Below are 26,441 nucleotides of genomic sequence, written 5' to 3' on the forward strand. Positions count from 1 at the left end.
AGATATATATAGAAATATAAAAGGGCACCAAAATGCCCACCATTTTTTCACCCATCCAATTGTCAGAAACATAAAAAACTTGACAAAATAGTCTGTTCAGGAGACTTTGAGGGAAAAATCATTTTCGTTTGTTGCTTGTAGCTATGCAAAATGGTACAACCCCTATGCATAGATACTTGATGATAACCAAATTATATCTGTATTTACCCTTTCACACAGTATTTCCACTTTGAGGATACACCTTTAACAGTACTACAGTATATGCATGGAGTTATTCATTGCAGTATTGTATATAATGGTTAAAATATTGCAAACTACCTAAATGCCCAGATATAGGAGACAGGTTGAATAAACTACGGTGCTGTTAGCTATAAAAACAAATTAGGAAGATCTCTATAGGTAGTATGAAATTAATTCTAGAATATGCTAAGAGCCATGTCACTGGTAAAGATGCTGGGAAAGATTGAAGGCCAAAGGAGAAGAGGATTAAATGGTTAGATAGCATCACAGACTCAATGGATGCGAATCTGAGCAAACCTCGGGATATAGTGAAGGACAGGGAAGCCAAGCGCAAGTCCATGGGGTCTCAAAGAGTAGGACACGACTTAGCGACTCAACAGCAGCAAACAGTTGAAAAAAGCGAAGTGCAGGGGCTGCCTTTCTTTTTAGTAATAAAGATGAAATAAGAAAGCAAACATTATCTTCTCATTTCCTCAAGAAGATGCACAGGAACCAGAAAAAAAAATAGATTATGCTCTGAGGAGATTAGATGGGCAGGCTGAGTGAATTGTAATATGTGCATATAATGAGGTGTTGCACACAGCACTGGATGGATCATACAAGCAGCATGTTGAGCTAAAGCCGGACACAAGGGTGTATATGATTGCAGTTATATGATTACATTTTACTATAGAAGTGTGATACCCCAGTACCTTTTTTAAATTCATTAAAATATGCCTGTACCTACATCAGGAGTGGCACAGTCATCTCACCTTTTAATTATGAGAAGTGAGGAAAACGGTATTGATCTTGTCAAGTTCATCTGTAGAGTGCTGCTTTGTTATAGCTGGCGGTTCACTTCCGAGGTCACAAAAGCTGATTGATCTCACCCGTGGTGTACACCAAGGGCAGACCTGTGTTTAGAGCCAGACAACAGGTACACGGGGGCACGTGCGCAGAGCATCCACCGGAGGTGCAGAAATACATGACCTTCCCCTGCCGCTGTCATCTGCAGGCAACGGGGACGAAGGAAACGCCCAATTCTAAAACCCTTAGGCCATAGGAGTCGCTGAAACAGGAGCCCAAGTAAGGTGGGGAGGGGAGGGTGAGAGAAGAGAGATGGAGAGCTGATTTTTCTGTTGCTGTCTGGTGCTTCTGTTGGTAGGAGGGTTTGGTTCAGTTCAGTTCAGTCACTCAGTTGTGTCCGACTCTTTGTGACCCCATGAATCGCAGCACGCCAGGCCTCCCTGTCCATCACCAGCTCCTGGAGTTCACTCAAACTCATGCCCATCGAGTCAGTGATGCCATCCAGCCATCTCACCCTCTGTCATCCCCTTCTCCTCCTGCCCCCAGTCCCTCCCAGCATCAGGGTCTTTTCCAATGAGTCAACTCTTCGCATGAGGTGGCCAAAGTATTGGAGTTTCAGCTTCAGCATCCGTCCTTCCAGTGAACATCCAGGACTGATCTCCTTTAGGATGGACTAATTGGATCTCCTTGCAGTCCAAGGGACTCTCAAGAGTCGTCTCCAACATCATAGTTCAAAAGCATCAATTCTTTGGTGCTCAGCTTTCTTCACAGTCCAACTCTCACATCTATACATGACCACTGGAAAAACCATAGCCTGACCAGATGGACCTTTGTTGGCAAAGTAATGTCTCTCCTTTTTAATATGCTGTCTAGGTTGGTCATAACTTTCCTTCCAAGGAGTAAGTGTCTTTTAATTTCATGGCTGCAATCACCATCTGCAGTGATTTTAGAGCCCAAAAAAATAAAGTCTGACACTGTTTTCACTGTCTCCCCATCTATTTCCCATGAGGTGATGGGACCAGATGCCATGATCTTAGTTTTCTGAATGTTGAGCTTTAAGCCAACTTTTTCACTCTTCTCTTTCACTTTCATCAGGAGGCTTTTTAGTTCCTCTTCACTTTCTCCCATAAGGGTGGTGTTATCTGCATATCTGAGGTTATTGATATTTCTCCCAGCAATCTTGATTCCAGCCTGTGCTTCCTCCAGCCCAGCGTTTCTCATGATGTACTCTACATATAAGTTAAATAAGCAGGGTGATAATATACAGCCTTGACATGCTCCTTTTCCTATTTGGAACCAGCCTGTTGTTCCATGTCCAGTTCTAACTGTTGCTTCCTGACCTGCATACAGGTTTCTCAAGAGGCAGGTCAGGTGGTCTGGTATTCCCATCTCCTTCAGAATTTTCCACAGTTTATTGTGATCCACACAGTCGAAGGCTTTGGCATAGTCAATAAAGCAGAAATAGATGTTTTTCTGGAACTCTCTTGCTTTTTTGATGATCCAGCAGATATTGGCAGTTTGATCTCTGGTACCTCTGCCTTTTCTAAATCTAGCTTGAACATCTGGAAGTTCTCAGTTCATGTATTGCTGAAGCCTGGCTTGGAGAATTTGAGCATTACTTTACTAGTGTGTGAGATGAGTGCAATTGTGCAGTAGTTTGAGCATTCTTTAGGATTGCCTTTCTTAGGGATTGGAATGAAAACTGACCTTTTCCAGTCCTGTGGTCACTGCTGAGTCTTCCAAATTTTCTGGCATATTGAGTGGAGCACTTTCACAGCATCATCTTTCATGGTTTGAAATAGCTCAACTGGAATTCCATCACATCCACTAGCTTTGTTGGTAGTGATGCTTTCTAAGGAAGGGTTTAGAGGCCAGTATTTTCTAGCTGTTAAAGGTAAGCATCAGAATGGTGACTATAAAGGCAAATTGGGAAGCGGTAATTCAAGTTGTAACAACTGAAAAAGGGAAAGTGTGTGATTGTGTAGGTAATTTAAAGATATTGCACTAGTTCAGGGCATGTGTCTTATTTTAGAATATATTGGGTTGACCAAAATGTTCATCTTATGAAAAAACTCGAACCTTCTAACCAACCCAATAGATTTCTCTTGGTGTTGGGAAAGTGCTTATGACTATTGGGAACTTTTTCTTTAACCAAAGTAGTTTACATTTCAAGTGATTACTGAAAGGTAAAAGGAAGAATTATGTCTTTTCATCTTACTTTTTTCTCTTCGTGGGTTTTTTTTTTCTTTTTCTCTTAACTGGAGTATAGTTGATTTCAGTGTTGTGCTCGTTTCAGATATACAGCAAAGTGACTCTGCTATGTACATATATATATACACACACATTCTTTTTCAGATTCTTTTCCATTATAAGTAACAATCATGCTTTTGATTCGGACAAACTCCATCGCTGTGTGAAAAAGGAAATACATTTATTACACTAAAAAGATTTGTTTCTAAGGGATAAAATTGTAGGGAAATCAGTGAATCTTATGGAGGATTGTGGAGACCTTTAAGATACAGCATATGAGACCTTTTAACACCTTCAGAAACTGATTTTTACTTAAACAATTTTCAGCTCATGAATCAGTTACAATCCAAGTGTTCATAGCACTTTTTCCTAGAAATGGTATAAGCCGTGGGTAGATTGACTGGAAAGTCCTCAAAAATCTGCTTAATTCCTAATGCCACTAAATACGGTTTCTTGGGGGAAATGTATTCTGAGTCCTAACTCCCAACAGCAATAACAGATTTTAAGTCTCCCGCTTCCCCTCTCATGCAGCTTACCAGATGGACTGTTCTTCTTCTTCTAACCACGGCCACAAGAGCAGTAGGGATTCCAGGGACCTGTGTTACTGGGGAGGAGCCGTCTGGTGACCCTGGCAAGAAGCTTAGGAAAACCCAGTTAGGGTTCTGGTAGCTGGCCCATCCCTTCCCTTCTCATCGCCCTTCTCATCACTTTGCCTCTGGAGTTTTCTGGAGATTGAGAACCACCATGCTAGTTATTGACTCCTTAGGTTCCTAACACACGGAGCTTTGGGGAGTGATTTGACTTGTCTTATTTCCTTCTCTACTAGTGCCTACGTTTTTTGGACTTTTGTACCTTGGGCATTCAGTAGAGAAAATGCAGATTGTATTGCTTCCTTTGCCTATCAGGTAGTGATAAGGATTGCTGGGAAGTGGCAAATACATTCAGATCCTTCGAGGAAGGTGTTCATGAAGTGTGACCACTAGGACACTCTATGAAGTCTTTCCCACGAAACATCGTATTTTATCTAATTAATTATCTTCATTGGCGTTTGGATTTTATACTGCTCATTGTATGGATCCTCTCAACTTTAGTTACTATTAGCACACTTTCTGTGGTTTAAAGTGAGCTAACGTGTCCATTTAAAACATCTGTGGTGAGTAGGGACCACCCTGCTGGTCCAGTGGCTGGGATTTTGCCTTCAAATGCAGGGGGCACGGGTTCAGTCCCTGATGAGGGATCAAGATCCCACGTGCCTCGCAGCCAAAAAAATCAAAACAGAAGCAATATTGTAACAGACTCAATCAAGACTTAATTTTAAAATGTTTGTGGTGACTAATTCACAGCATTCAATAAATATTATTAACTCCTAAGTGTAAAAGAGTTAAGAGTTACCTCCCTTTTCCATCAGGGAGGTAAAATGGAATTGTCAGTGGTGATGTATGTTCTTAGTTGTGCCTTGGTTTTTAGTGGGTGAGAAAATTAAGAATCAGGGAACTTTTAACATTTTTCACGTAAAAGAATGTATTTTGCGAACTTTGCCTGGGCACTCTGTTGATGCTGCAGCTCTCTGGCTAGGCCATCAATGATTCTGAGCAGACCATCGTTTTTATCGCATTTGTTCCCGAGTGGGAAATGGCTTTTCATTTGAATGGTGCTTTTGAGTTGGCAGCGCTACAAGGTTCAAATAACTTGTTGTGACTTACAGATTATGTTTCAACTTTGTTGTGTTTTAGTGTGACCTTATTAAAAGCTTTTCATCATTCTGATTTTGTACCCTCTTTTTTTTCTTGCCCTTTCCCCCTTTCCAGTTCTTCCTCCAGTCCTGGTTCCGAGACACAGCGAATACAACCCCCAGCACAGCCTCTTAGCGCAGTTCCGCAACTTAGGGCAGAACGAGCCTCACATGCCACTCAACGCCACCTTCCCGGACTCTTTCCAGCAGCCCAATAGCCATCCGTTTCCTCATTCTCCCAGCAGCAGTTACCCCAACTCTCCTGGAAGCAGCAGCAGCACGTACCCCCACTCTCCGACCAGCTCAGACCCAGGAAGCCCCTTCCAGATGCCAGGTAGGTTGCCGCGTTCGGTGATGTTCTGTGGTCAGTGAGACGCGTCCTCACAGTGCCGTGGAGAAGCCGGGTTTCCTGGAACGGGGAGAGCTCGCAAGCCTTGGGCCACGGCACCGTGCTCTAAAACGCAGGATACAACTTGGAATGAAAGGAGACACCTCGTAGCCAAGCAAGGCGGTGTTTTATTTGTCCAGCACAGATGCCTGAATATGTTTTCGTGTTTGATTTTTGGAAGGTTTTGAAACAGCTGCATCCTTCTGGGAGTGGCATGGTTGTTCCAGCCTTTGCTCTTGATAAAAGCGAGCGGAAAAAAAATAGCACGCCACACACATTTGCTGTTTTCATGCAAGGGGAAAAAAAAAACCCTGTTATAAATGCAACCTCAGAAGAGATATTTCCTGGGGGATACACACACACACACCCCCACACACTTAATTAAATTCGTTTAAGTGGTGATGTAATCCTGAGAAACATACACTTGAACAACAAAGGACTTGCAACAGAAGTACTGGAAACCATCTGCTTGTTTAACTTAGCAAAGACAAAAGACCATTATCCTTTTGTAGCCTTCTCTGAGGGTGTAATGTCTGTCAATTAAATGATTAATTAGGACATTATATTTTTCGAGTTATAGGTTAATAAGCCCAGCATCTCAGAACAATAAAAATGATTAGTGCCAGATTTCTAGCCAGTCAGCCTCACAGGGGGTGCATCAAGCAAAGATACACTTGACATCTATTAACATTTCAAGAAGGGAAAAGGAGTGGGCAAGCATGTTTAACATATTGAAATGTTTGGGGGCAAATTTGAATCCGATAGCAGAGCTAGTGTCTTCTCAAAAATTGAAAAGTGACCCATACTTGATATTCGTATCTTTTATTTATGTATTTAGTGCTTTTTTACATTTTAAGCCTGTTTATATTGAACTTGCTTGTTTTTCAGTCAGAAACTGTTTAAGATGAGGATGGGAGATAGATTTCTTTCAAAATTAAACTCATATCGTCTGGTGATTTCCTGTCCCTTTCTGGACCCGTTGAGTTTGAGGAACAGGTTGGAGGCAAGGAGATTGTTTGGGGCAGCTTTGAAGCAGTGGCAGACTCAGGGTAGCCCCAAGAATGGAAAATACTGAAGATTATTGCTTGAATTTACACCTTGTCCCTGGCTGTCAGGGATTGAGGCCCAAGCTGAGTAGAGAAAACTTGGAGTAGAGAAAACTTGGAGCAGAGAAAGCTGAAGGGGTGGGAGGAGGGCCTCATGGAGAGAGCAGAGCATCACCCATAGTATCCGGTCTTCCCACCAGAGCTGATGCCACAGGGGGTTGATGAAGTTTTCACCAGCCTGCTTGCAGAAATTTATTGGATTTGGTCTCAGAGGAGGCTCTTTGTCTTCGTTTTTGGCTGGAAATAAAACAGAGGCAGTGTTACAGCTGCAGGGAAGAAGCTGAATTTTAAAAAGCTGTAGAAAGGGTAGAAAAGGCATCCGGATCAGGTCCCCGGGGTCCTGTCTCTGTGCTCTGGGGCCAAGCTCGTAGCAGCTTGGGGCTGAGGGGGTGGGGGTTGGGGGAGACGGTGGAAGTGGCCAGGGTGTGATTCAGCGGGAGAGTCGTTCTGGGAAATCACTGGGAAACTCTGCAAGAGCCGTGTTGGCTTTTTCTCTTTGACGGTTGCCCTGAGTGGTGTCAAGTACTCATCCAGGCTACGGGTTAAGGTAAAACTCTTTCCTGCTCTGTCGTATGTGCTAGATGGTACCATGGGCTTGCCATAGCCCTTGAGGAACTTGTTTTTCCATCCCAAAGGATTATTTGTGGGAAAGCCATACCCTTTATTTTACTTAAGAAAGTACAAGACTGGAACTTCCCTGGGGGTCCAGTGGTTAAAACTTTGCCTTCCTGTGCAGGTTCAATACCTGATCGGGGAGCTGAGATCCCACATCCCCCTCATGGCCAAAAAAACCAAGACATGAAACAGAAGCAATATCGTAACAATTTCAGTAAAGACTTAAAAATTGGTCCACATCAAAAAAAAATTAAAAGTGAAAAATGTGAAAGCACAAGACTTGTGTTAGTGTTGTTTCAAAAATCACGTTGTTTGCGTCTTATTTGCCAGTTGATTGTGAACTTTCCAGAAGAAATGTATACAAAAATTCTGAAATAGATAATTGTTTGACAAACTGATTTATTTCCTCTTATTCTGCTGCTAGAGGCTAGTGATAGGAGTGGATAGGAAGTTAGGTGGTCCTAGCAGACTTCATGAAGTCATGGAAATTCACAGTTTGAATCAGTAAGTTGGCTGTCGTGAAACTCAGTTGGTAAATTCCTAAGAGCCCATAGATTTAATGCATGAGACCCTGAAGCTCCTTTTCTGAAATAGTTCTGTGTAGCTTTCAAAAGTTTTCCATCCACCAGGGAAATGACAAAATGCAGAGGTCCTTTGAAAGTGGGTTGTGTGCAAGCACATTTAAATGCTCTTCTGATTGTTTTAAAAAGGAGTGCTCCTGGGTAAGCAGACAGCTTCTAGAACTGGTATACGATGCTTTCCTCCCACTGAATTTTCACTACAGTCATATAAGAATATGAGATGGTAGCCATTTTCAAAACGCATACACCAAGCCCAATGTTTGTATCATCCAGTCTTCAGATGGGGAAGGTGAAGTGGCCACTTAATTTAAGAATTTTGGCGTGGAAGAGAATATATGTTTTAAGCTTGTGTGCTTGTGTGTTTACTAAGGATAAACAAATCTTTTTTTTTTTTTTTTTCCCAAATTTTGTAGCAGATACACCCCCACCTGCTTACCTGCCCCCTGAAGACCCTATGACCCAGGATGGCTCTCAACCCATGGACACAAATATGATGGCGCCTTCTCTGCCCTCAGAAATCAACAGAGGAGGTAAGATGAACTGCTGCTTATTCTCATTTTAGTCTGAAGTTCTTTGTCGAAATGTTGCTTTCTCTCACAAATTTTTATTAGTCTTGAAAAAGATAGCTGTTTGAAAAAGAGCACTTACAGTAAGAGAATTTTAGTAGGAAGACTCCTTGGATTACAAATAAGCCTTTTATATGAAGAACAGACGCACCGATTTAGCTAATGAAAGTCTAAATATAATTGTGCAGCCATCTGTTTAGAGCCTTAGTACTTAATACTTCCAAATTGATGATAAAACAATATTTTTAAGTGAAAGACAAAGGGATGTTGAGGGGGAGAAAAAAGTCAGTATAAAATTGAAGTAGAGTTTTCACTGGTGATTTCCAAAATGAAAAGTTCATATAACAAGGCTTTGCAAAAGCTTCTTTTGTTGTCAGGATAAATATTCATAAGCCCCATCTTCTTTCTGGCCCTCATCTAGCATAGTGGCAGCTGAACCAAACTAATAGCATTTGTTCCCTGCGTGCATGCTTCAATTAATACAAATTGAAGGACTTCTCAGGTGGCTCAGGGGTAAAGAATCTGCCTACAATGAAGGAGACACGGGTTCAGTACCTGGGTTGGGAAGATCCCCTGGAGTAGGAAATGGCAACCCACTCCAGTATTCTTGCCTGGAGAATTCCGTGGACAGAGGAGCCTGGCGGGCTATAGTCTGTGGGGTCACAAAGAGTCTGACATGACTTAGTGACTAAACAACAACAATGCAAATTGAAGTTAAAATAGAAGTTCATTATTAGGTATGTCTTATTTCATTGTTAGCACTTTTTTAAGTAAAGGAGTGGAAATAACCTCAGACTATGTCAGAAGTCGCTGATATTCTTTAAGTTTTTCAAAGTTGATGATGAACTCAGAGAACTTTCCTTCAATGTGCAGTGCAATAAATTGGAAGTTATACCTTTTTAAGGTGTAAACATTTCTTATATCTTTTTTATTGGCTATGTGTTTCATTTTTTTACTGACTCTGGATTTAATAATCTGTGAAACATCCTCTCAAACATATAGTTATGAGCTGACAAAGATTCTGGTTGGGGAAAATAACTCCTATTCACACATCTTTGGAATGTGTATTTGGGGAACAGAAGAGAATGGACACAGCCTGAAACAGTTACGAGCATGTGGACTTGCGGCTATGGTTGTTAAGCCCATACTGTCTGATTTTGGAAAACAGACCTTTAATCGGCTTTCAGATTTTTCCTTTAAATGGCTTAAAATTGCTTCCCCATTAGAAAGTAAGTTTACAGTTAGTGTTTTTCTAAGGACTGCTGGCTCTGTTGGACCTTGGTGGTTTTCCTGGAGCAGGGGTCAGCACACTGCAACCCACAGGCCACATCAGCCTGCTGCCTCTTTGTATAAATAAAGCTTTATTGGGACATAGCCATGTTTATTCATTACGTATTATCTGTGACCGTTTTCGCACAGCTAGGGCACAGTTGAACAGCAGCCGCAGAGGCCATATGGCCTGTAAGACCTTACTGGCCTTTTACAAAAAAAAATTGTCAGTCTTCAAGCTAGGTGAATAGTACTTTGATCCTGGTAGCTGATTAAAGCCTTCTTTTAATGACGTTGCAGCCTTCTTTAAGATTTGGCACCTGTAAATCTGAAAGAACCTTGCTAATTGACATAACAGTTGATTGACAAGGGATGACTAGCAATCATGGAAAATGGTGTTTGTTTTTAACTCACCTGCTTAAGTGTATAAAGCAGCTAATGTATGGATGGATTTTTTTAATGATTATTTTTCTTAATTTCTTTACTGTATTCTAAAGTAAAGGGCATTTTAATATTCATGGAGGTTGATGTTCAGAACACAGAGGTCATTCTCCTTTAACAGAGTTCATGCTTCCAACATGGATTTTCTTTCTTTTTTTTTTTTAATGATTGTATACTCCAGGCTTCATAAAAACTTCAGATCATTACATATTGACACAGTGGAAATATATGGTTTGTATTCCTGGAATCTCTAAAGCAGTGATATAAGAGGTTTTACTGCAGAAGGAACTTATCTTTAGGACCTTTTAGCTGCAAATGTTTAGAAGTGTGTTCTGTTTGGAGATTTGTTAGTCTTAAGAGATTTGACTTAACAAGCTGCATCCTGTCAGTAAAGTTGGGTAATTTCCATTGTTGGCCCATTCTGGGAATGGAGAGACAAAACACACCTGCTGTGCATGACTTAAAGCAAATATAAGGAAGTTAGCATGAAATCTGGGTGAGAGAGATATGATTCATCCAGGAGGAATGGCCAGCTGGCAAGATTTCTTCCTGAGTTTGAGGACTGGAGCACGGCTGTAACTGTGAGAGTTATTGGCGGCGTGAAGTCAAGTAACTTCTTATCAATAATTAGAAACTGATTTTTCATTGCTTTGAAAAAGCATCGGTGTACTGAGGCATTGTCCAGAGTCATTCCTTTTTTGTGCCAGCACCTTTGGCATATTTCCTGTCCTCTATTGTTCTCCCTCCACTTGTTTTTTTTTCACTTGCCACTTGTTGCCTTTCTTTAGATGGTGAGCCAGGGTCAGTGGTGGGGTCATTTCCATTTTGGCAAATTATAGAGCCAGCAGTGTCCCGGGAGTGTCCAGCACATACCGCTGGAGTGCTTAGCTGTCGTCTTGTTGATCCGATAGCCATCAGAGAAAATTATCTTCCAATGAAAGGTGAATGCCCCACTTAGCAAGGAGTCCCTGCTTCCGAGATCAGAGATAAACTCTGTACCTGATAATAGTGGTGGCTGTGTCACATCTTCATTCCATGACCCTGAGCCAACTTTACGCCACAGTTTCAGTTTTCGAACACCCGGGGCACTCATGGCTGACTCTAAGCTTTCCTTTCTTACAGATGTTCAGGCAGTTGCTTATGAGGAACCGAAACACTGGTGCTCCATTGTCTACTACGAGCTCAACAATCGTGTGGGCGAAGCGTTCCACGCCTCCTCCACCAGCGTGCTGGTGGATGGTTTCACGGATCCTTCCAACAACAAGAACCGCTTCTGTCTCGGGCTGCTCTCCAACGTTAACCGGAATTCCACCATCGAAAACACCAGGCGGCACATCGGGAAAGGTGAGCCTTCACCGGCGCTTCCCTTGAACGTCTGTCTGTCTGTCATGTTCTCCTTCCCCCAGGACTGAGCGACAGTCATTCTTGGAGCCAACGCCAGATAACATACACCTGCTCCAGTTTGTAAATAGTTTTTCAATTTGTGTCATCAGGAAGTTCATTTCCCAATCAGTGATTTTTGTGGTCTACTGACTCATAATTGTTATTTAATTAGTTGAAATTGTAATGTGCTATTTGGGGATACTCTTCTGTCATATGTTTTGCTGCAGAACGAAATAGCTGTTAAAAATTCTTTACATCCTACAACTAAAAGCAAATGCAAACAAGTAAACTCGAATGTATTTTAAGTGGAATACATTAACTTACTGGGGAAAAAAAATTCAAAATAACTTATGAATATAGTCATAATGCAGGAGACCTGGGTTCAATCCCAGGATTGGGAAGATCCCCTGGAGAAGGAAATGGCAGCCCACTCCAGTATTCTTGCCTGGGAAATCCCTTGGACAGAGGAGCCTGGCTGGTGAGTTGCAGCCCATGGGGTCGCAAAGAGTCAGACACAGCTGAGCGACTAGCATAGTCTTTTCGTATCCTTGGCCTGGGCCAGGTAAGGTAGAGTGCCAGCAGACATACCCTGAGCTCGCCTGAGTCGTCTTGATTATTTAGTGGCAGAATGAAGGAAACAGTTATGAAACTTTAAGATGTATCCATGTTATAAAATTAAGCAAATGACTAATGTGGATGTTGTGGGGACCCTGGGTTTTCACTGTGGTATAAGAGACATGAAGGAGGGGAAAAAATAAACCCTGTGGAAGTTTTATTGCTGAAAGGGTCAAGAGGCAAAGATATCCAGCAGTACTAAGCACATCCAGTGATCAGATCATCTTTTCTTGACACCATGCTGCTAGAGAGGAACCCAGCCTTTGGAGAAAGGGCCGATTTCAAGGCTGGAACAGGTGGGCACAAAATGAGCGTAGGATGTTTTGTTATGTCCAAAAGTAAAGAAATAGGTACGCACGGTGGAGACATGTCACAGGAACCCAACTCGGAGTGATTTCCACTGCCAACTTGGATAATTGTAACACTGAAATAATTAAATAAATACAGTGATGAGTTTTAAACCACTGGAGAACAATAGTAATTCATAAGTCCATACCAATAATAGGTAAGTAAATGAATGGCAGAAGCTGATGGCTAAATATAGTGTGAGTTGGTGGAAAGTCTCCATTTTGCAGCCCATCAGGCAAGAATTGTCAATGGATGCTAAGTATAGAGAGAATTTTTTTATGAGAATCAGGGTATTTGTATGATTTTTAAGTATCTCCTCACAGACTACCTATTACTTACAAGGGAGAGTAAAAATCAGTTATTGTATCCTGGAGAAATTGGAGAACAGCTTGACTAGGTGATCAAAATAACCATCACCAGTGAGAGACAGATGGCTGTCATGTCTGCAGCTGTGGTACCCTGGTGAGGAGGTAACATCACCTACAGAGAATTCCAGTTGAGAATGCAAATCTGAATCTAATCATAGGGTACCTTCAGACAAACCACAGATGAGGAACACTGTATTAAAAAGGGTGAGGAGGGACTGTATTCTTCCAAAATCTCAATGTCAAAAGACAGAGATGTGAGAATATTCCAAATTAAAAGACGTTAGTGAGATAGCACAGTTCTGTAGTAATCTGACCCTGGACATGATCCTGTACCAGACGGGGAAAAAATACTACAAAGGTTATTCTTGGGGTTAGCAGACAAAGCTAGAATATGAGTGATAGAAAGGATAGACATAGTATATCAATGTTAAGTGCACTGGCATTGCTAACTGTACTGTGGTTTGTAAGAGAAGACTCCTGTTCTTAGGAAATACATAGGGGTAAAGGGCCATCGTGAAATGGTTCAGGAAGAAATCATATATGTCTTTTATATTTATAGATTAATAGAGAGAAACATCTATCCATCTGAGAGTCCTCTATCAGAATATATACACACGTGTGTGTATATGAGGGTGTGTGTATATGAGGGTGTGTGTGGAAGAATAGATGGAGGGTGGTACCCGTGGTGAACATATGGAGCAAATTGTCACAACAGATGAATCTGGATAATGGTTACATGGATGTTCTTTGTTTTGTTTTTCTTTGTTGTTTCTTCTGTGTCTATAAGTTTGAAATTATTTCCAGAGTAAAACTTTTTAAATGACCTCTTGTGAAATTTAAACCAAATTAAAAGGTTATTTAATAGATCCTTAAAAGACATTAGAGATGCAGTTGAGCATTTAATCCTGGAAACAAAAATAACTCCTCTTAAAGCAGGAATTGATAGATATTTCCTTAGTATGGTTAAGGCAAAAAAAAAAAAATCTAAACTACACATTTAATGATGGAATGCCAGAACTTAGGTTCATAGCATATAGATATCTTCCTGTGGTCTGTAAACCCCTGAAACTGTATATAAACACAGTTTTGCATACATTTGGGACAGAGGAACATATCTTTCATTACGTTCTAAAGTTGACCATTACTGCACAGTAGTAAAAAGCCATTGTACTCTGGAACGTTCCTAATAACAATTAGGAAGAAAACATGGATTCTGAGAATGCTGCTAAAATTGTTCCAGATGCCTGACTAGAAGCACTCAAATGAAAATTTATAAATAATGGAAATAAGCCAAATTACCATTATTTGTAGATGATATGATTGATTGATAATATTCTTGGGATCGGCTTTGAAGTGAAATTAGAAGGCCAAAAACTCTTGATGTATTTTGCCAAATTACTTTCCAGGAAGTTTTTATTAATTTTCAGTCATACCAGAAACTTGTGAGTGTCTTTCCGTTTTTACTCATTCAAAATTACTTATGGTGATTGTGTCTAATAAAATGATAGGATTGTTTATCTAGAAACTGCTAAAGAATCTATTTTTAGAAATTGTATGTCAGTTTTCTTTGATCTGGCAATAACCAGTTAGAAAAATATAATGGAGAGAAAAAAAATCACATTCTAAGTAGCAACAGAATGCATAAATAAGCTGAACCAGCGATATATGAGAATTATATAAAGAAAACCAAATTTAACTGAGAGAGAAAGAAAATTTGAATAAATAAATGGCAGTCGATGTTCCTTAAAGAGAAGACTTAATATTGTGAGAGCATTATAAGGATATTCTAATTCTTCCTAATTTAATTCATAGTTTAAAACAATCCATGTCAGAATCACAGTGTGATGTTTTTTGAAAGTTGGAAGATGTATATTATGCATATTTTCTGGGAGTGTGTATTAAAGGGACTTCCCTGGTGACTCAGATGGTAAAGAATCTGCCTGCAATTGGAGAGATTCGGGTTGGATCCCTGGGTATAATTTAGTGAAAATAGCTGAACTTTTTAATGGAGGAGTAAAGAAAAGAATTTTGAGGTGAAGGTTAATAAAAGATTATGAAGCTACAGTTGAATTAGTGTGTAGACAAAGCCACTGAATAAAATAAATTCAGACTGTACTATATATAAAAGTTTAATGTGTGTTAGGTAAAACATAACAAATTGGTAGACTGTTTCAACGGTCCTGTAATAACAAAGTTAGCTTTGCAGGGAGACTAAGGGTACGAATCCTGACCTCATTCCACATATGCAGGTGGGTTAATAAGTTGAGTTATTTTAATTCAAGCTATTGAAAAGTTTGAAGAAAGCATACTGATCAGAGAGGCAGAGATTTTCTAAGCATAAAAAGCAACAGAAAAGTTTACAAGAGATTTGTCTGTTTAGAGATTTCAGACTTCTGTGGGTTAAAGAAAAACAACAGCATGAACAAAATTAAAAGACAAAGGACTAGCAGGGAAACAAATAGGAAATAAATTATTTATATCTTTCCTATATGTGCAGCTCATAAAAAATATTAAAATACTGGAACTCCAGTGGATAAATAGGTAAGAAATATGAACAGTAAATCCACAAGAGAAACACAGGTGGTGAGTAAGCAGAGGAGCACATATCCAGACTCACGTGCAAATTAGAACAATGTTGTTTTCCAGCTATAAATTAGGGGAATTTTGTTGTGTTTTGAACTAAGTACTGGCATGGGTGAAATGAAAAAGGTACACATCTGCTCTTGGAGACATGTAAATTGACATGAGCACTCTGGCAAAGTGAATCAAAAGCCTTCGATCCAATGACTTAACTTCCAGGAGTCTCTCTTATGGATATTATCAAGAATTATGTGGCGACATTGATCATGGCATTGTTATCATAACAGAAAATTAGCATTGACAGAATGGTCCAGTAACGGGAGAATCCTTTAAATAAATTGTCGTATTCAGTCAGTCATGGAAATGTGTTAAATGTTTGCAAAGAAAGTTTGGTGATACCCAAGACCCAAAATGATGTGTATTCATAGTTATTACCTCTGGGCCACTAAAAGAGTGATCATGTTTTCTGCTTCTTTATATTTTGCTTTACTTTCTAAATTTTCTAAAACGAAAATTCCTCAGTTTTATAATCAGGAAAAAAGTAAAAAAAACAAACACACACCCCCTCAAATTGTTTTCTCTACATCAGACAGAAAAATGGGCTTCTGCTCCAGCGGCGATGTAATTGTTACAGGAATCTTAGCCATTGTGTATACTTATAAACACAGCACACAGTATTTTGGATGAGACAATGGTTTTGGCGCTGACTAAGCCTTGCCAGAGTTACCTGCAAGGTCTTCTGTTGAAAGCCACGTGGGATGTGACTCTTTGCTTGGTGGCCTGTAATGATATGGGGCTTTGTCAGAGTGGTTTTTTTTTTCCCCTTTCATTTTTTTTTTAAGGATTGGATAGGATCAATTTCCTACACTCCTGGCACTCAAGATCTCACCGGAAGAAGTTTGAAGCAGATGATAATTCAGCGAGTTCATATTCTACCCTGAATGATTTTTTCTGGGCTTTTTTTTTCCCTGGACCTTTCCTTCTTTCAGCTCTCAGCAGTACTTCCTCCACCTGTGGTTTTCTGGTTCTTTTACTCCTCTTGATCCTCCCTTTCCTTACCCTGAAATTTTTTGAATGGCTGAGCTGCAAAATAAATACAAGAGAGCTTATGTGATGAATATGTGTAGGATCCCATAATCAAGTCCAGCTTTATTATGCTCTGTTTTTTAAGTGAGAATGTGCTCTCAATCCATGGCCAAATAGGGCATTAAATGCTTTTCAAAATGAAATTGCTACCCTCTGTTAACTGATTTTTAAGTTAATACACTTTGCTGTGTTATTAAATATTTTCTAGAAATTGTCTAGACATGCATGTTGACATGTGAACTTTGTATTAACTGATATTGTTAACTAAGATTTTATCAATTGTGCAAGACTTAGAGAATGTTTATCTAATAACCGTGTAAATTTACATTCTGAAGCTACAGCGATGCTTGTCAGCTGTGAAAAGCAATAATAACCATCCCGTATGCTTGTCTTCCTGCAGGAGTTCATCTTTATTATGTTGGGGGTGAGGTATATGCAGAATGCCTCAGTGACAGTAGTATTTTTGTGCAAAGTCGGAACTGCAACTACCATCACGGATTTCATCCCACCACTGTTTGCAAGATCCCGAGCGGGTGTAGTTTGAAAATTTTTAATAACCAAGAGTTTGCTCAGCTGCTGGCACAGTCTGTGAACCACGGCTTCGAGACGGTCTATGAACTCACAAAAATGTGTACTATTCGCATGAGCTTTGTGAAGGTAAGTGGTTTTGATTCCTCTGGTCAGGGTTTAATGCACTTCTGCATTATATATAAATCCGTATCCTTTTGATACATGTCTGTAGACACCAACTTATCATCTAGCCATTTTAACCTTTAATAAGATGTCAGCTATTGGGAAAATATCATTGGAATGTAGGAGTGTTTGTGTTAAATGTTAATAATAGCAGGTTTTTAAAAACTTCCGTATTTGAGTAGCGCTATTTTATCTATTGTAATATTATTAGAATATGTTTTATATATATATAACATATATACTCTAAATGCATGGTTGTCTTATGAGATCAATCCTATAAACACACCCCTCTTTTTTTTAATTCTATATTTGTTAGTATTTTTATGATGATAAACACTTGGTGCTTTTGTTTTAACAATAAGCAAGTGATTTTTTTTTTTGTAGAGTCCAAGTTTTTTTTCAAAGCAAAAATTTGTCACACTGGGATTTATGTTTGATTGGTCGAGGATTTTTTTTAGTGGTTCCAGCAAAGCTTGTGATTTTGTTATAATTTAAGAGTTTAATAAAGCCCTTGCCTCAGCGCTAAGATGGTGCTGTTAGGTTTGAGGAGGGTGAAGGTTACAGACATTGTTCACTAGAATTGACCTCTTTGCTGCCTTTTCTTCTGCCTCTGAGAACTAAAAATTTTAAGATGCCATCAAAGTATAAAAAAAGTTCAAATATCTGATTAAATTTATAAGTCAGTAGGTAGCTCAGTGGTAAAGAATCCACCTGCAACGCTGGAGACACAGGTTCAATCCCTAGGTCAGGAAGATCCCCTGGAGGAGGAAATGCAACCCACCCCAATGTTCTTGCTTGGAAAATCCCACAGACAGAGGAACCTGGTGGGCTTCAGTCCGTGGAGTCACAAGAGAGTCAGACACGACTTGGCGACTAAACCACCACCAACAACAACCTACTGTGGCTGACTTGTCTCTGAATTCTCAAACATAGACTTTCCTCCTCTGTTACCCTGAGTAGCAAAACTAATTATATATTTGGGCGAGGCAATCACCTTTCATGTCCTCTCCTCAGAAGCTCACGGAACTTGTTGTTAGACCTGTTCTGTGATGAATTTATTACAGAGGATAATTTCAGAACCTTACTTTGTTATTTACATCAAAGATAACTTTCCCTGAAAATCGTTTTTTCTCTACTTCTCTGAGTCATGTTAGGAGAGTTTCACTGTGTTCTGTTAGTGTTTGTTTTCTTGAAACATAATTCAGCAGTTTCTTATAGCCAAGTCTGGTACCTTTCAAGTATTGAAGAAGGTTTTCCTACCTTTTAGAGAGGTTTTCCTATATATTGTATACCTATGAGACTACAAAGAGCTTTCTCATCCGTTATTAATGTGCACGGTTTAATTTTTTTTAAACTTTATTCTTTTTTTTTTTAATTGAACCATTTTTAACATCTTTATTGAATTTGTTACAGTATTGCTTCTGTTTTATCATTTGGTTTTTTGGGTCACGAGGCATGTGGAATCTTAGCTTCCTGACCAGGGATCGAACCCATAGCCCCTGCATTGGAAGGCGAAGTCTTAACCACTGGACCACCAGTTATAGTTCTTCAGTCACTAAGTTGTGTCCAACTCTTTTCAACCCCTTGGACTGCATCTCGCCAGGCTTCCCTGTCCTCTGTCTCCCGGAGTTTGCTCAAACTCATGTCCATTGAGTTGGTGATGCCATCCAGCCATCTCATCCTCTGTCATCTTCTCCTCCTGCCCTCAATCTTTCCCAGCATCAGGAACCACCAGCAAAGTCCCTCATTTTTGACTTAGCATTTTGACTAAAGTGAATTTTAAAATTAGGACAGTGACTTGCCAGCATTGTTTGTGTTTATTGTTTTTATTGATAGGGAGGAAATATAATAAATAAAACATGAAGATCCATATTCTAATTCTGTCATGTGATTAAGGCCCAGAGATTCCTTCCTGATCCCCCTGTTCATTATCTTTAAAATGGGTGGCTGTAGTTAGGTAACTTCAGTCATAACTGGAGTCCCTTGATGAGTCCAGTATTATTTTCAAAGGACCACTCTAGGAGAATTTATGACTGTAATGCTCCAGTTGACTTTCTTCTCAAACTTATTTCTTATTGATTACCCAATCAATTTTAATGATTTTACTTTTACAGATTTTTAATTATTTACTTTTACACAAGTGAAAACCACCTTTACACTAATAAAAAGTGTTTATAATCAAAGATATGCATTAAAAATAGATTAGCATTTCATTCATTCTGCAAACATTTTTTAGCACCATTCCAAAATAGCAATACAAAGATGATAAAACACCTAAAGTCTCTAGCTCCAAGATGCTGATGGCGTCAGTCTGTGTTTAATTATAATATAAATTGATAAGGACTGGAATGAAGGGTTATACAAGCTATAAAGTACAAGGCTGAGAAGCTAGATTTGGAGAGTTAAACATTTTAACCTCTTGCTGACATGATAAAGGGCAGCTACGTACTACATTAGCAACAAAAAATGTGATCACTGTACAGCCTTGTTCGTTATTAGCTTAAGCACAGCATACTTTTTCCTCAGCATCTTAGAGAAAAGATATAAAACATTTCAATAATATTAATAGCTGATTTTGTACTATTTTGTGAAGATGATCAATTTTGGACTTTAAACATGTATTTTATAAGGTATTTGCACAGTAAATTCCCCACTGACAATTCTACGTCATTTCAGCTCAACAAGCATCTCTAAAGCTTCTGCTTTGTGCCAATCACTGTGCTAGATGTTTGAGATAAAAAGTGAGACCCGGTCTCTGCCTTCAAAGAACTTACTGTCTAGTTCAGGAAACATGCACTTAAACAAACCTTTTAATTAAAATTCGCAGTATGTTGATATATGTACAGATGCATGGATGTTTATACCTATGTGGTTCATATATTTCAAGTTTCTTCTGAAAGTTCTGATATTCAAATACATTTCTTAAAATTCCTGAGATAGATAAAGAGAACCCAGCCTTCTGTGACACCTCTCAGGAAACAAGGGTTTATCAGTATCTCATATGCCATCGTCCACCACACCTGTAAGGATTTGATGTTTGCAATAGCAAAATTATTTTTCTCTTTTTCATAGAGACTTTTCTTCTGTCAACTTTCATGTCCTAATTCACTAATCCTGAAGGTCTCTGGCAATCTACCCTCTTGTACAAATGACCCGAGTCACTGGTTAGGTGTTACTAATAGATTTTTGGATACTTATGTGCTTCTGCCAGATTTGCTTAGAGATCAAAAGGTCAGGAGCTCTGTGTTTGCAAGGGAACTGTCAGTGGCTGAATAGGGAGAAACAGAATGTCAGTTTGTCTTACATACCCTTTTTTTTCTTATTTTCTTGATGATAAGAATTTAACAATACCTGTCATCATCGTATCAATAACATAGGAATGAAAATGAAAGCTACAAAGTGGCTATTACAGCAGCCTTATAATGTAGTTTGGGCTTCTGTGGTGGCTCAGACGATAGAGAATCTGCCTGCAGTGCAGGAGACATGGGTTCAATCCCTGGGTTGGAAAGATTCCCTGGAGAAGGGAATGGCAACCCACTCTAGTATTCTTACCTGGAGAATTCCTTGGACAGAAGAGCCTGGCGGGCTGCAGTCCTTGGGGTCACAGAGAGTCGGACACGACTGAGCGGTTAACACTTCATAATGTAGTTTAAAACTTTGATTCCCTGAGACTCGTACTTTTTTTTTTTTTTTTTTAATTTTTTTTTGGCCATCCTGCATAACATGCGGGACCATAAGTTCCCCAACCAGGGATCCATCCAGCCCGAGTCCCCTGCGGTGGAAACGTGGAGTGCTAACCACTGGACCACCAGGGAAGTCCCCTAAGAGGCTACTTCTTAATCTGGAATCCACATGTGGCCTCTGGGGAGCTGTGACATTGTCTGCCGAATCACGTGTCCACATCTGTGTTGTGAAGAGAACCATCTGGTTGTGTGAGCTGTTCTTACTCCGTAAAGTTGACCCACTGAGTCAAGCCAGTTCAATGACTTCCGCTGTTGTTTCTAGGGCTGGGGAGCGGAGTACCACCGCCAGGATGTTACTAGCACCCCCTGCTGGATCGAGATCCATCTGCACGGCCCCCTCCAGTGGCTGGATAAAGTTCTTACCCAGATGGGCTCACCTCATAACCCTATTTCATCCGTGTCTTAAACGCCTCGGGCTTCTGCCTCTGGAAAACTATTGAGCCTTGCATGTACTTGAAGGATGGATGAGTCAGACAACCATCTGAACTGACAAAGGAGCCTTGACAATACTTGACCTCTGTGACCAACTGTTGGATTCAGAAATTGAGAAACCGGGGTAACACACTGTTGATATCAAGAACCTGTTTAGTTTACATTGTAACGTTGGACTGTAAAGTCAACGAAAACGCATACCTTTTAGCAGGACTCTGTGTATAGCTAAAGGAGAGAAGGCCAAGCCAGGGACAAATCGCCTGTTGGAAAAACGATCCTAAGAGTCTTTTGTGTTTGGCACTTTCAGGTCATCGTTTGGCAGAAGTTAAGCATTAATAGTCTTTCTGACGTGTGTTTTTATCAGGTTTAGAGCCTGCGTGGAGTCTTCTCTTCGTGGGTTTTCATAATATTTTAAAACTATTCGTTTAGTAAAGGTTTTTGTTTGTTTTTTAAGTAAAGGTTAATCTTGGTGATATACATAGTAATCTTTCTAAAATTGTATGCTGACCATAATGCTGTCAGAATAATGTTAGACATACGCTCTTTGCTAAATATATATGTACAGAATATTTGAAAGTTAAGAATTGATTAGACTAGTGGGTTTAGGAGTATTGAAGGGGGCGGGGGGAGAGGGAAGCGACAGATGTAGAATATACTGTAAAAATTCAGTTTGTTGCTTTAAAGAAACAAACTAATGTCTGAATTTTGCTGTGTTTCAATTTTTTGGAGATTTTATCCTGTTTTTTTTTTTTTTGCATCTTCTATCTCATCCTCTCCCCCCAAAAAAAAAAAAATTATGCAGCTGGTTAATTCATGTAACTGTGAGAGCAAATGAATAATTCCTTCTGTTCTGAAATTGACTGCCTATGTATTTCAATACCAGTTGAATGGAGTTGCTTGAATTTAATAAGGAGCTTTTGTGGAGTTTACAATACAGAAATAGGCTTTAATTTTCAAGTGAATTATTTGCCAAACCTAGTAACTCTGTTAAATATTTGGAGGATTTAAAGAACATCCCTGTTTAAACCAATTTCAAACTTAAAAAAAATTTTTTTTGTACTATGTTTGGTTTTGTTTTTCTTCTGCTAATCTTTTATATTCACTTACGCTCTCATACATTGAGTACTTTTATTCCAAAACTAGTGGGTTTTCTCTACTGGAAATTTTAAATAAACCTGTCATTATTGCTTACTTTGATTAAAAATTTGTTGTTTCCTTTTTTTCACACATAAGATTTTAGGATTCATAAAATTCACTACTCTCTTGAGAGATTTTTCTCAAATATTCTTTGCCAAACATAACTAAATGACTAGAAAACTAAATTGCAGAGGCAGGGAGACTTAGTCATGAAAAGAGCAGTTCATGTCTGCTCAGTCACTAAATCATGTCTGACTCTTTGTGACCCCATGGGCTGCAGAGGAGCTCTCTGTCCATTCGATTCTCTAGGCACAAATACTGGAGTGGGTTGCCATTTCCTCCTCCAGGGGATCTTCCCAGCCCAGGGATGGAACCCCCGTCTCCCGGGTCTCCTGCGTTGGCAGGCAGAATCATTGTGCCACTTGGGAGGCCCCCAAAGAGCAGAGTCACTTTAAATCAGAAAAGAAAGGATATAAAGGAATTTTAAATGTGAAGAAAAAACAGACTTGCTCAACTTGGAATTCCGGATCTAAATGCACAAGATTTTTTTATGTGAGGAATTTCAGCAGCAGCTGTTATTGGTGGATACCTCTCAATCAACCAGAAGTCCCAGTTACTGAATTTCAGATGAGGATGCAAGGGTGACTGAAAGGATGTGTGTGACATGGGGAGAGGGAGGAAAACTAGAATTGCAACAGGACAGAATTATTGCCTCTGCCCTCTCCTGGGGACTGGCTGATCCCATTCTCTCTCTCAGCCCCAACACTGAGTTGGCCCATGAAGGACACAAATTTGGGGAGACTCAGATCTGGCCAAACAGATCCCACTGTTTCTCCCGTACATTTTTGTACCTCTTTCCCCGGGGTATTTATCAGCCTCATTTATTCTCCAAACTATGACCAAGCAGAAATTTCCGCGTCATCTTGTTGTTTCCAAACACATCATGGTGTAAACGTAGGGAGTCAGATGGAAGACCTCTGTCATAACACATTCATACGAGCATTGCTGGTTGGTTTCACTGCTGTGAACCTCTGTACCTTCATAGGGAGATAATGTTGTTATGTCCTCGCCACAAAGGTGAGGAGAGGATCTTTTGGAAGAAAAATATGTGTGAATATACCTTGGAAACACAGCTGCCATGCAAGTACGTGGTCAGTGTTTGCTTGGATCTTCTCCGCACTGTTTTCCCCCTCACCTACTAAGTCATTCCTGGCACAGGTGATCTGGATACTTGATGGTAATTGCTATGCATTTGTGGTAAGTCCCTTCAGCAATGTCTGACTCTTTGCGACCCTATGGACCATAGCCCGCCAGGCTCCTCTGTGGATTCTCCAGACAACAGTATGGGAGTGAGTTGCCATGCCCTCCTTCAGGGTATCTTCCCAACCCAGGGATCCAACCTGCATCTCTTACACCTTCTGCACTGGCAGGCTGGCTCTTTACCACTAGCGCCACTTGGGAAGCCCATGGTGATGAGTGAGCTATAATAAAGAGATTAACACAAACTTCCCTGGTGGTCCAGTGGCTAAGAATCCACCCTGCAATGCAGGGGACATGGGTCCAATCCTTTTTTGGGGAGTTAAGATCTTCCTTGGTTAGGGAGCTAAGATCCTATATGCTGTGGAGCAGCTAAGCCTGCAAGCCACAACTAGAGATTCTATATGCTGCAAGGAAAGATCCTGCATGATCCAACTAAGACCTAACAAAGCCAAGTACATAATTAAAAAATGAAAAATTAACAAAGTTTTCAGGCTTCAGCAATGAAGTATAACTGGAAATTATCTAAGAATAAAGAGTTCAGTTCAGGATTTCTCACCTTGTTCTTAGTGGACAGCTATTTTTCACTTTTTCCATGTTCCCTAGGGCTGCCTATTGGGACAGTTGTGCAAGTGGTGTTGCTATGCAGGCAGCCAGCTTGGAAATCTACCAGGTGAAACTCCCAGATGTTCCAGGGCCCTAGGAGTTGGCAGTATGGAGCCTCTATCAGCCCTTCATGCTCAACTGCGATTATTGGTAGTTTTGGAAAAATCCTGGGACCATTTTCATCAGCCATGTGTGTGCTAAGTCATTTCAGTAGTGTCCAATTCTTTGTGACCCTAGGGACTGTAGCCCACCAGGCTTCTCTCTGTCCCTGGTATTCTCCAGGCAAGAATCCTGGAGTGGGTTGCTATTCTTCCTTCAAGGGATCCTCCTGACCCAGGGATCAAACCCGTGTATCTTTACCACTAGTGTCAGCTGCGAAACCCTATGTCATCAGCCATAGGAGGCTTTTAAGTCTCCTGGAAGTTTTTCATTAAAGGAATAAAAAAGCCAAGCAACCATTTGTTTGGTTTACTGGGAAAAATGTAAACTAGTTCAAACAAAAAGTAACTAATGTGAAGTGTGTCATGGTAGCTGTGTTTTCTGCCCCTAAGAAACCACTAGCTGGGCTGATTAGAGGTGGAAGACCCTGGAGCCACCGCCTCACCCCACTACTTCACAGACTGGACTCCCAGCGAATTCCGAACTTCGCTGCACTTGTTTTCTCAGCTGTAAAAATAGAGACAATAAAGTCTATCTCACGGGTTATTGTGGTGATTTAGTCAACCTCATGAGTATTAGTACTACTGGTTAAATCTGGCTCAGAAGACAATCTGAAAGGAATTCATTTCAACAAACATTTGATGAAGACCTACTTACCATTAAGGCATTTAATAAGCACAATGGAAAATTCTGAATTTAAGGACTTTTGAGCCCAGCATGGGAAATGGGAAGAGAAAAAACTAGCAATTCATGAGTATCTACTGAGCCAGGCTCTGTGCCTAGAGTTCCCACACGTCTTCCATCCTCGCAAGAACATGTGAGTTACTGTCTTTGACTTTTCTTTTTTTTTAAATAAATGAAGAAACTAGTTTAGATGTGAAATAACTTGTCCAAAGTCACCTAGCTAGGTATCGTTGTTTTTCAATTGCTAAGTTGTGTCTGACTCTGTGCCCCCATGCAATGCAGCATGCCAGGCTTCCCTATCCTTCACTGTCTCCCGGAGTTTGCTCAAACTCATGATGTCGATGATGCCGTACAATCATCTTATCCTCTCTCACCCCCTTCTCCTGCCCTCAGTCTTTTCCAACATCAGGATCTCTTCCAATGAATTGATTCTTTGCATCAAGTGGTCAAAGTATTGGAACTTCAGCTTCATCAGTCCTAGCTAGGTAGCATAGGACTGATTTTAAAATTCTAGAATTAGTTTCATTCTGATCTGATTTTAATATCTAGAGTTAGTTTTATTATATTCTTACTCTTGTCATTTTTCAGACATGTAAATTTACTTATAAAATAAGGCAAAATGAAAAGCACAGAGAAGCACAAAGAAAATTTTAAAAAAAGAGTTCAGACTTGGCTGAGTGGAGATCAATGAAGGTTTTACAGAAAAAGTTGTGTTTAAAGTTGAGCCCGGAAAGCTGGAAGCATTTTGAAACTGAGGCAAGAGAACAGTCAAAGTCTGTATGATAGCTACCTGATATTTGAAACACACCAGCATCTGTCCACCAATTTCTAAAGACCCGCCTCCAACCCACAGGCTTATTTTGGGGTTTTCCATACAGTATAACGTGATATTCCTTCTGCTACTATCACATGGTCCAGGCGGGGGCCTGTTCAGGGACTGGAAGTAGAAAAGTGCCTGGCTGTAGCTAGGGTAAATCTTAGAGGAGTTGCCTGCTGCCATCTCTTGTGCTATCTGGGCTGGAGATGAAAAATGAGAAAGACAGGGTTCTCAGGGAATCTGGGTTTCCAGCCCTAGGATGTCCCAAGTGCTGCCACAGTCCTGTTCTTGGCTCTCCGGGGACACGCCAGAATCTGTGAAGAATCCCCTCTTCTGCTTCATGTACTTTGATTTTTGTTACCTGCCAACGAATGTGATTTAAGCAATTGACTGTTTAAAGCCAGACCATTTTTATAAATAATTTTGAAAGTGAAAGTTGCTCAGTCATGTCCAGCTCTTTGCAACCCCATGGACTCCAGGCCAAAAATACTGGAGTGAATAGCCTTTCCCTTCTCCAGGGGATCTTCCCAACCCAGGGATCAAACCTAGGTCTTCTGCA

At 40.2% G+C, this 26,441-nt stretch overlaps 1 protein-coding gene across 5 annotated transcripts in view; it reads left to right on the forward strand.

The window, feature by feature from the left end:
- SMAD1 (SMAD family member 1) overlaps positions 1-22,426 on the forward strand; it is an 81,993-nt gene extending 59,567 nt beyond the window's left edge. For 4 of the 5 annotated variants that reach the window (XM_065904359.1, XM_065904360.1, XM_065904363.1 and 1 more), the window contains exons 3-7: positions 5,085-5,342; positions 8,112-8,228; positions 11,097-11,318; positions 16,755-17,011; positions 21,053-22,426. In XM_065904359.1, coding sequence (XP_065760431.1) covers positions 5,085-5,342; positions 8,112-8,228; positions 11,097-11,318; positions 16,755-17,011; positions 21,053-21,196 — 998 coding nt within the window. In that variant the 3' untranslated portion in view covers positions 21,197-22,426. The remainder of the gene's footprint in view (positions 1-5,084; positions 5,343-8,111; positions 8,229-11,096; positions 11,319-16,754; positions 17,012-21,052) is intronic. The other variant, XM_065904364.1, reaches the window with a different exon arrangement.
- Positions 22,427-26,441: the final 4,015 nt, after the last annotated feature.

This window comes from Muntiacus reevesi, chromosome 13, assembly GCF_963930625.1.
Source record: "Muntiacus reevesi chromosome 13, mMunRee1.1, whole genome shotgun sequence".
NCBI lineage: Eukaryota > Metazoa > Chordata > Mammalia > Artiodactyla > Cervidae > Muntiacus > Muntiacus reevesi.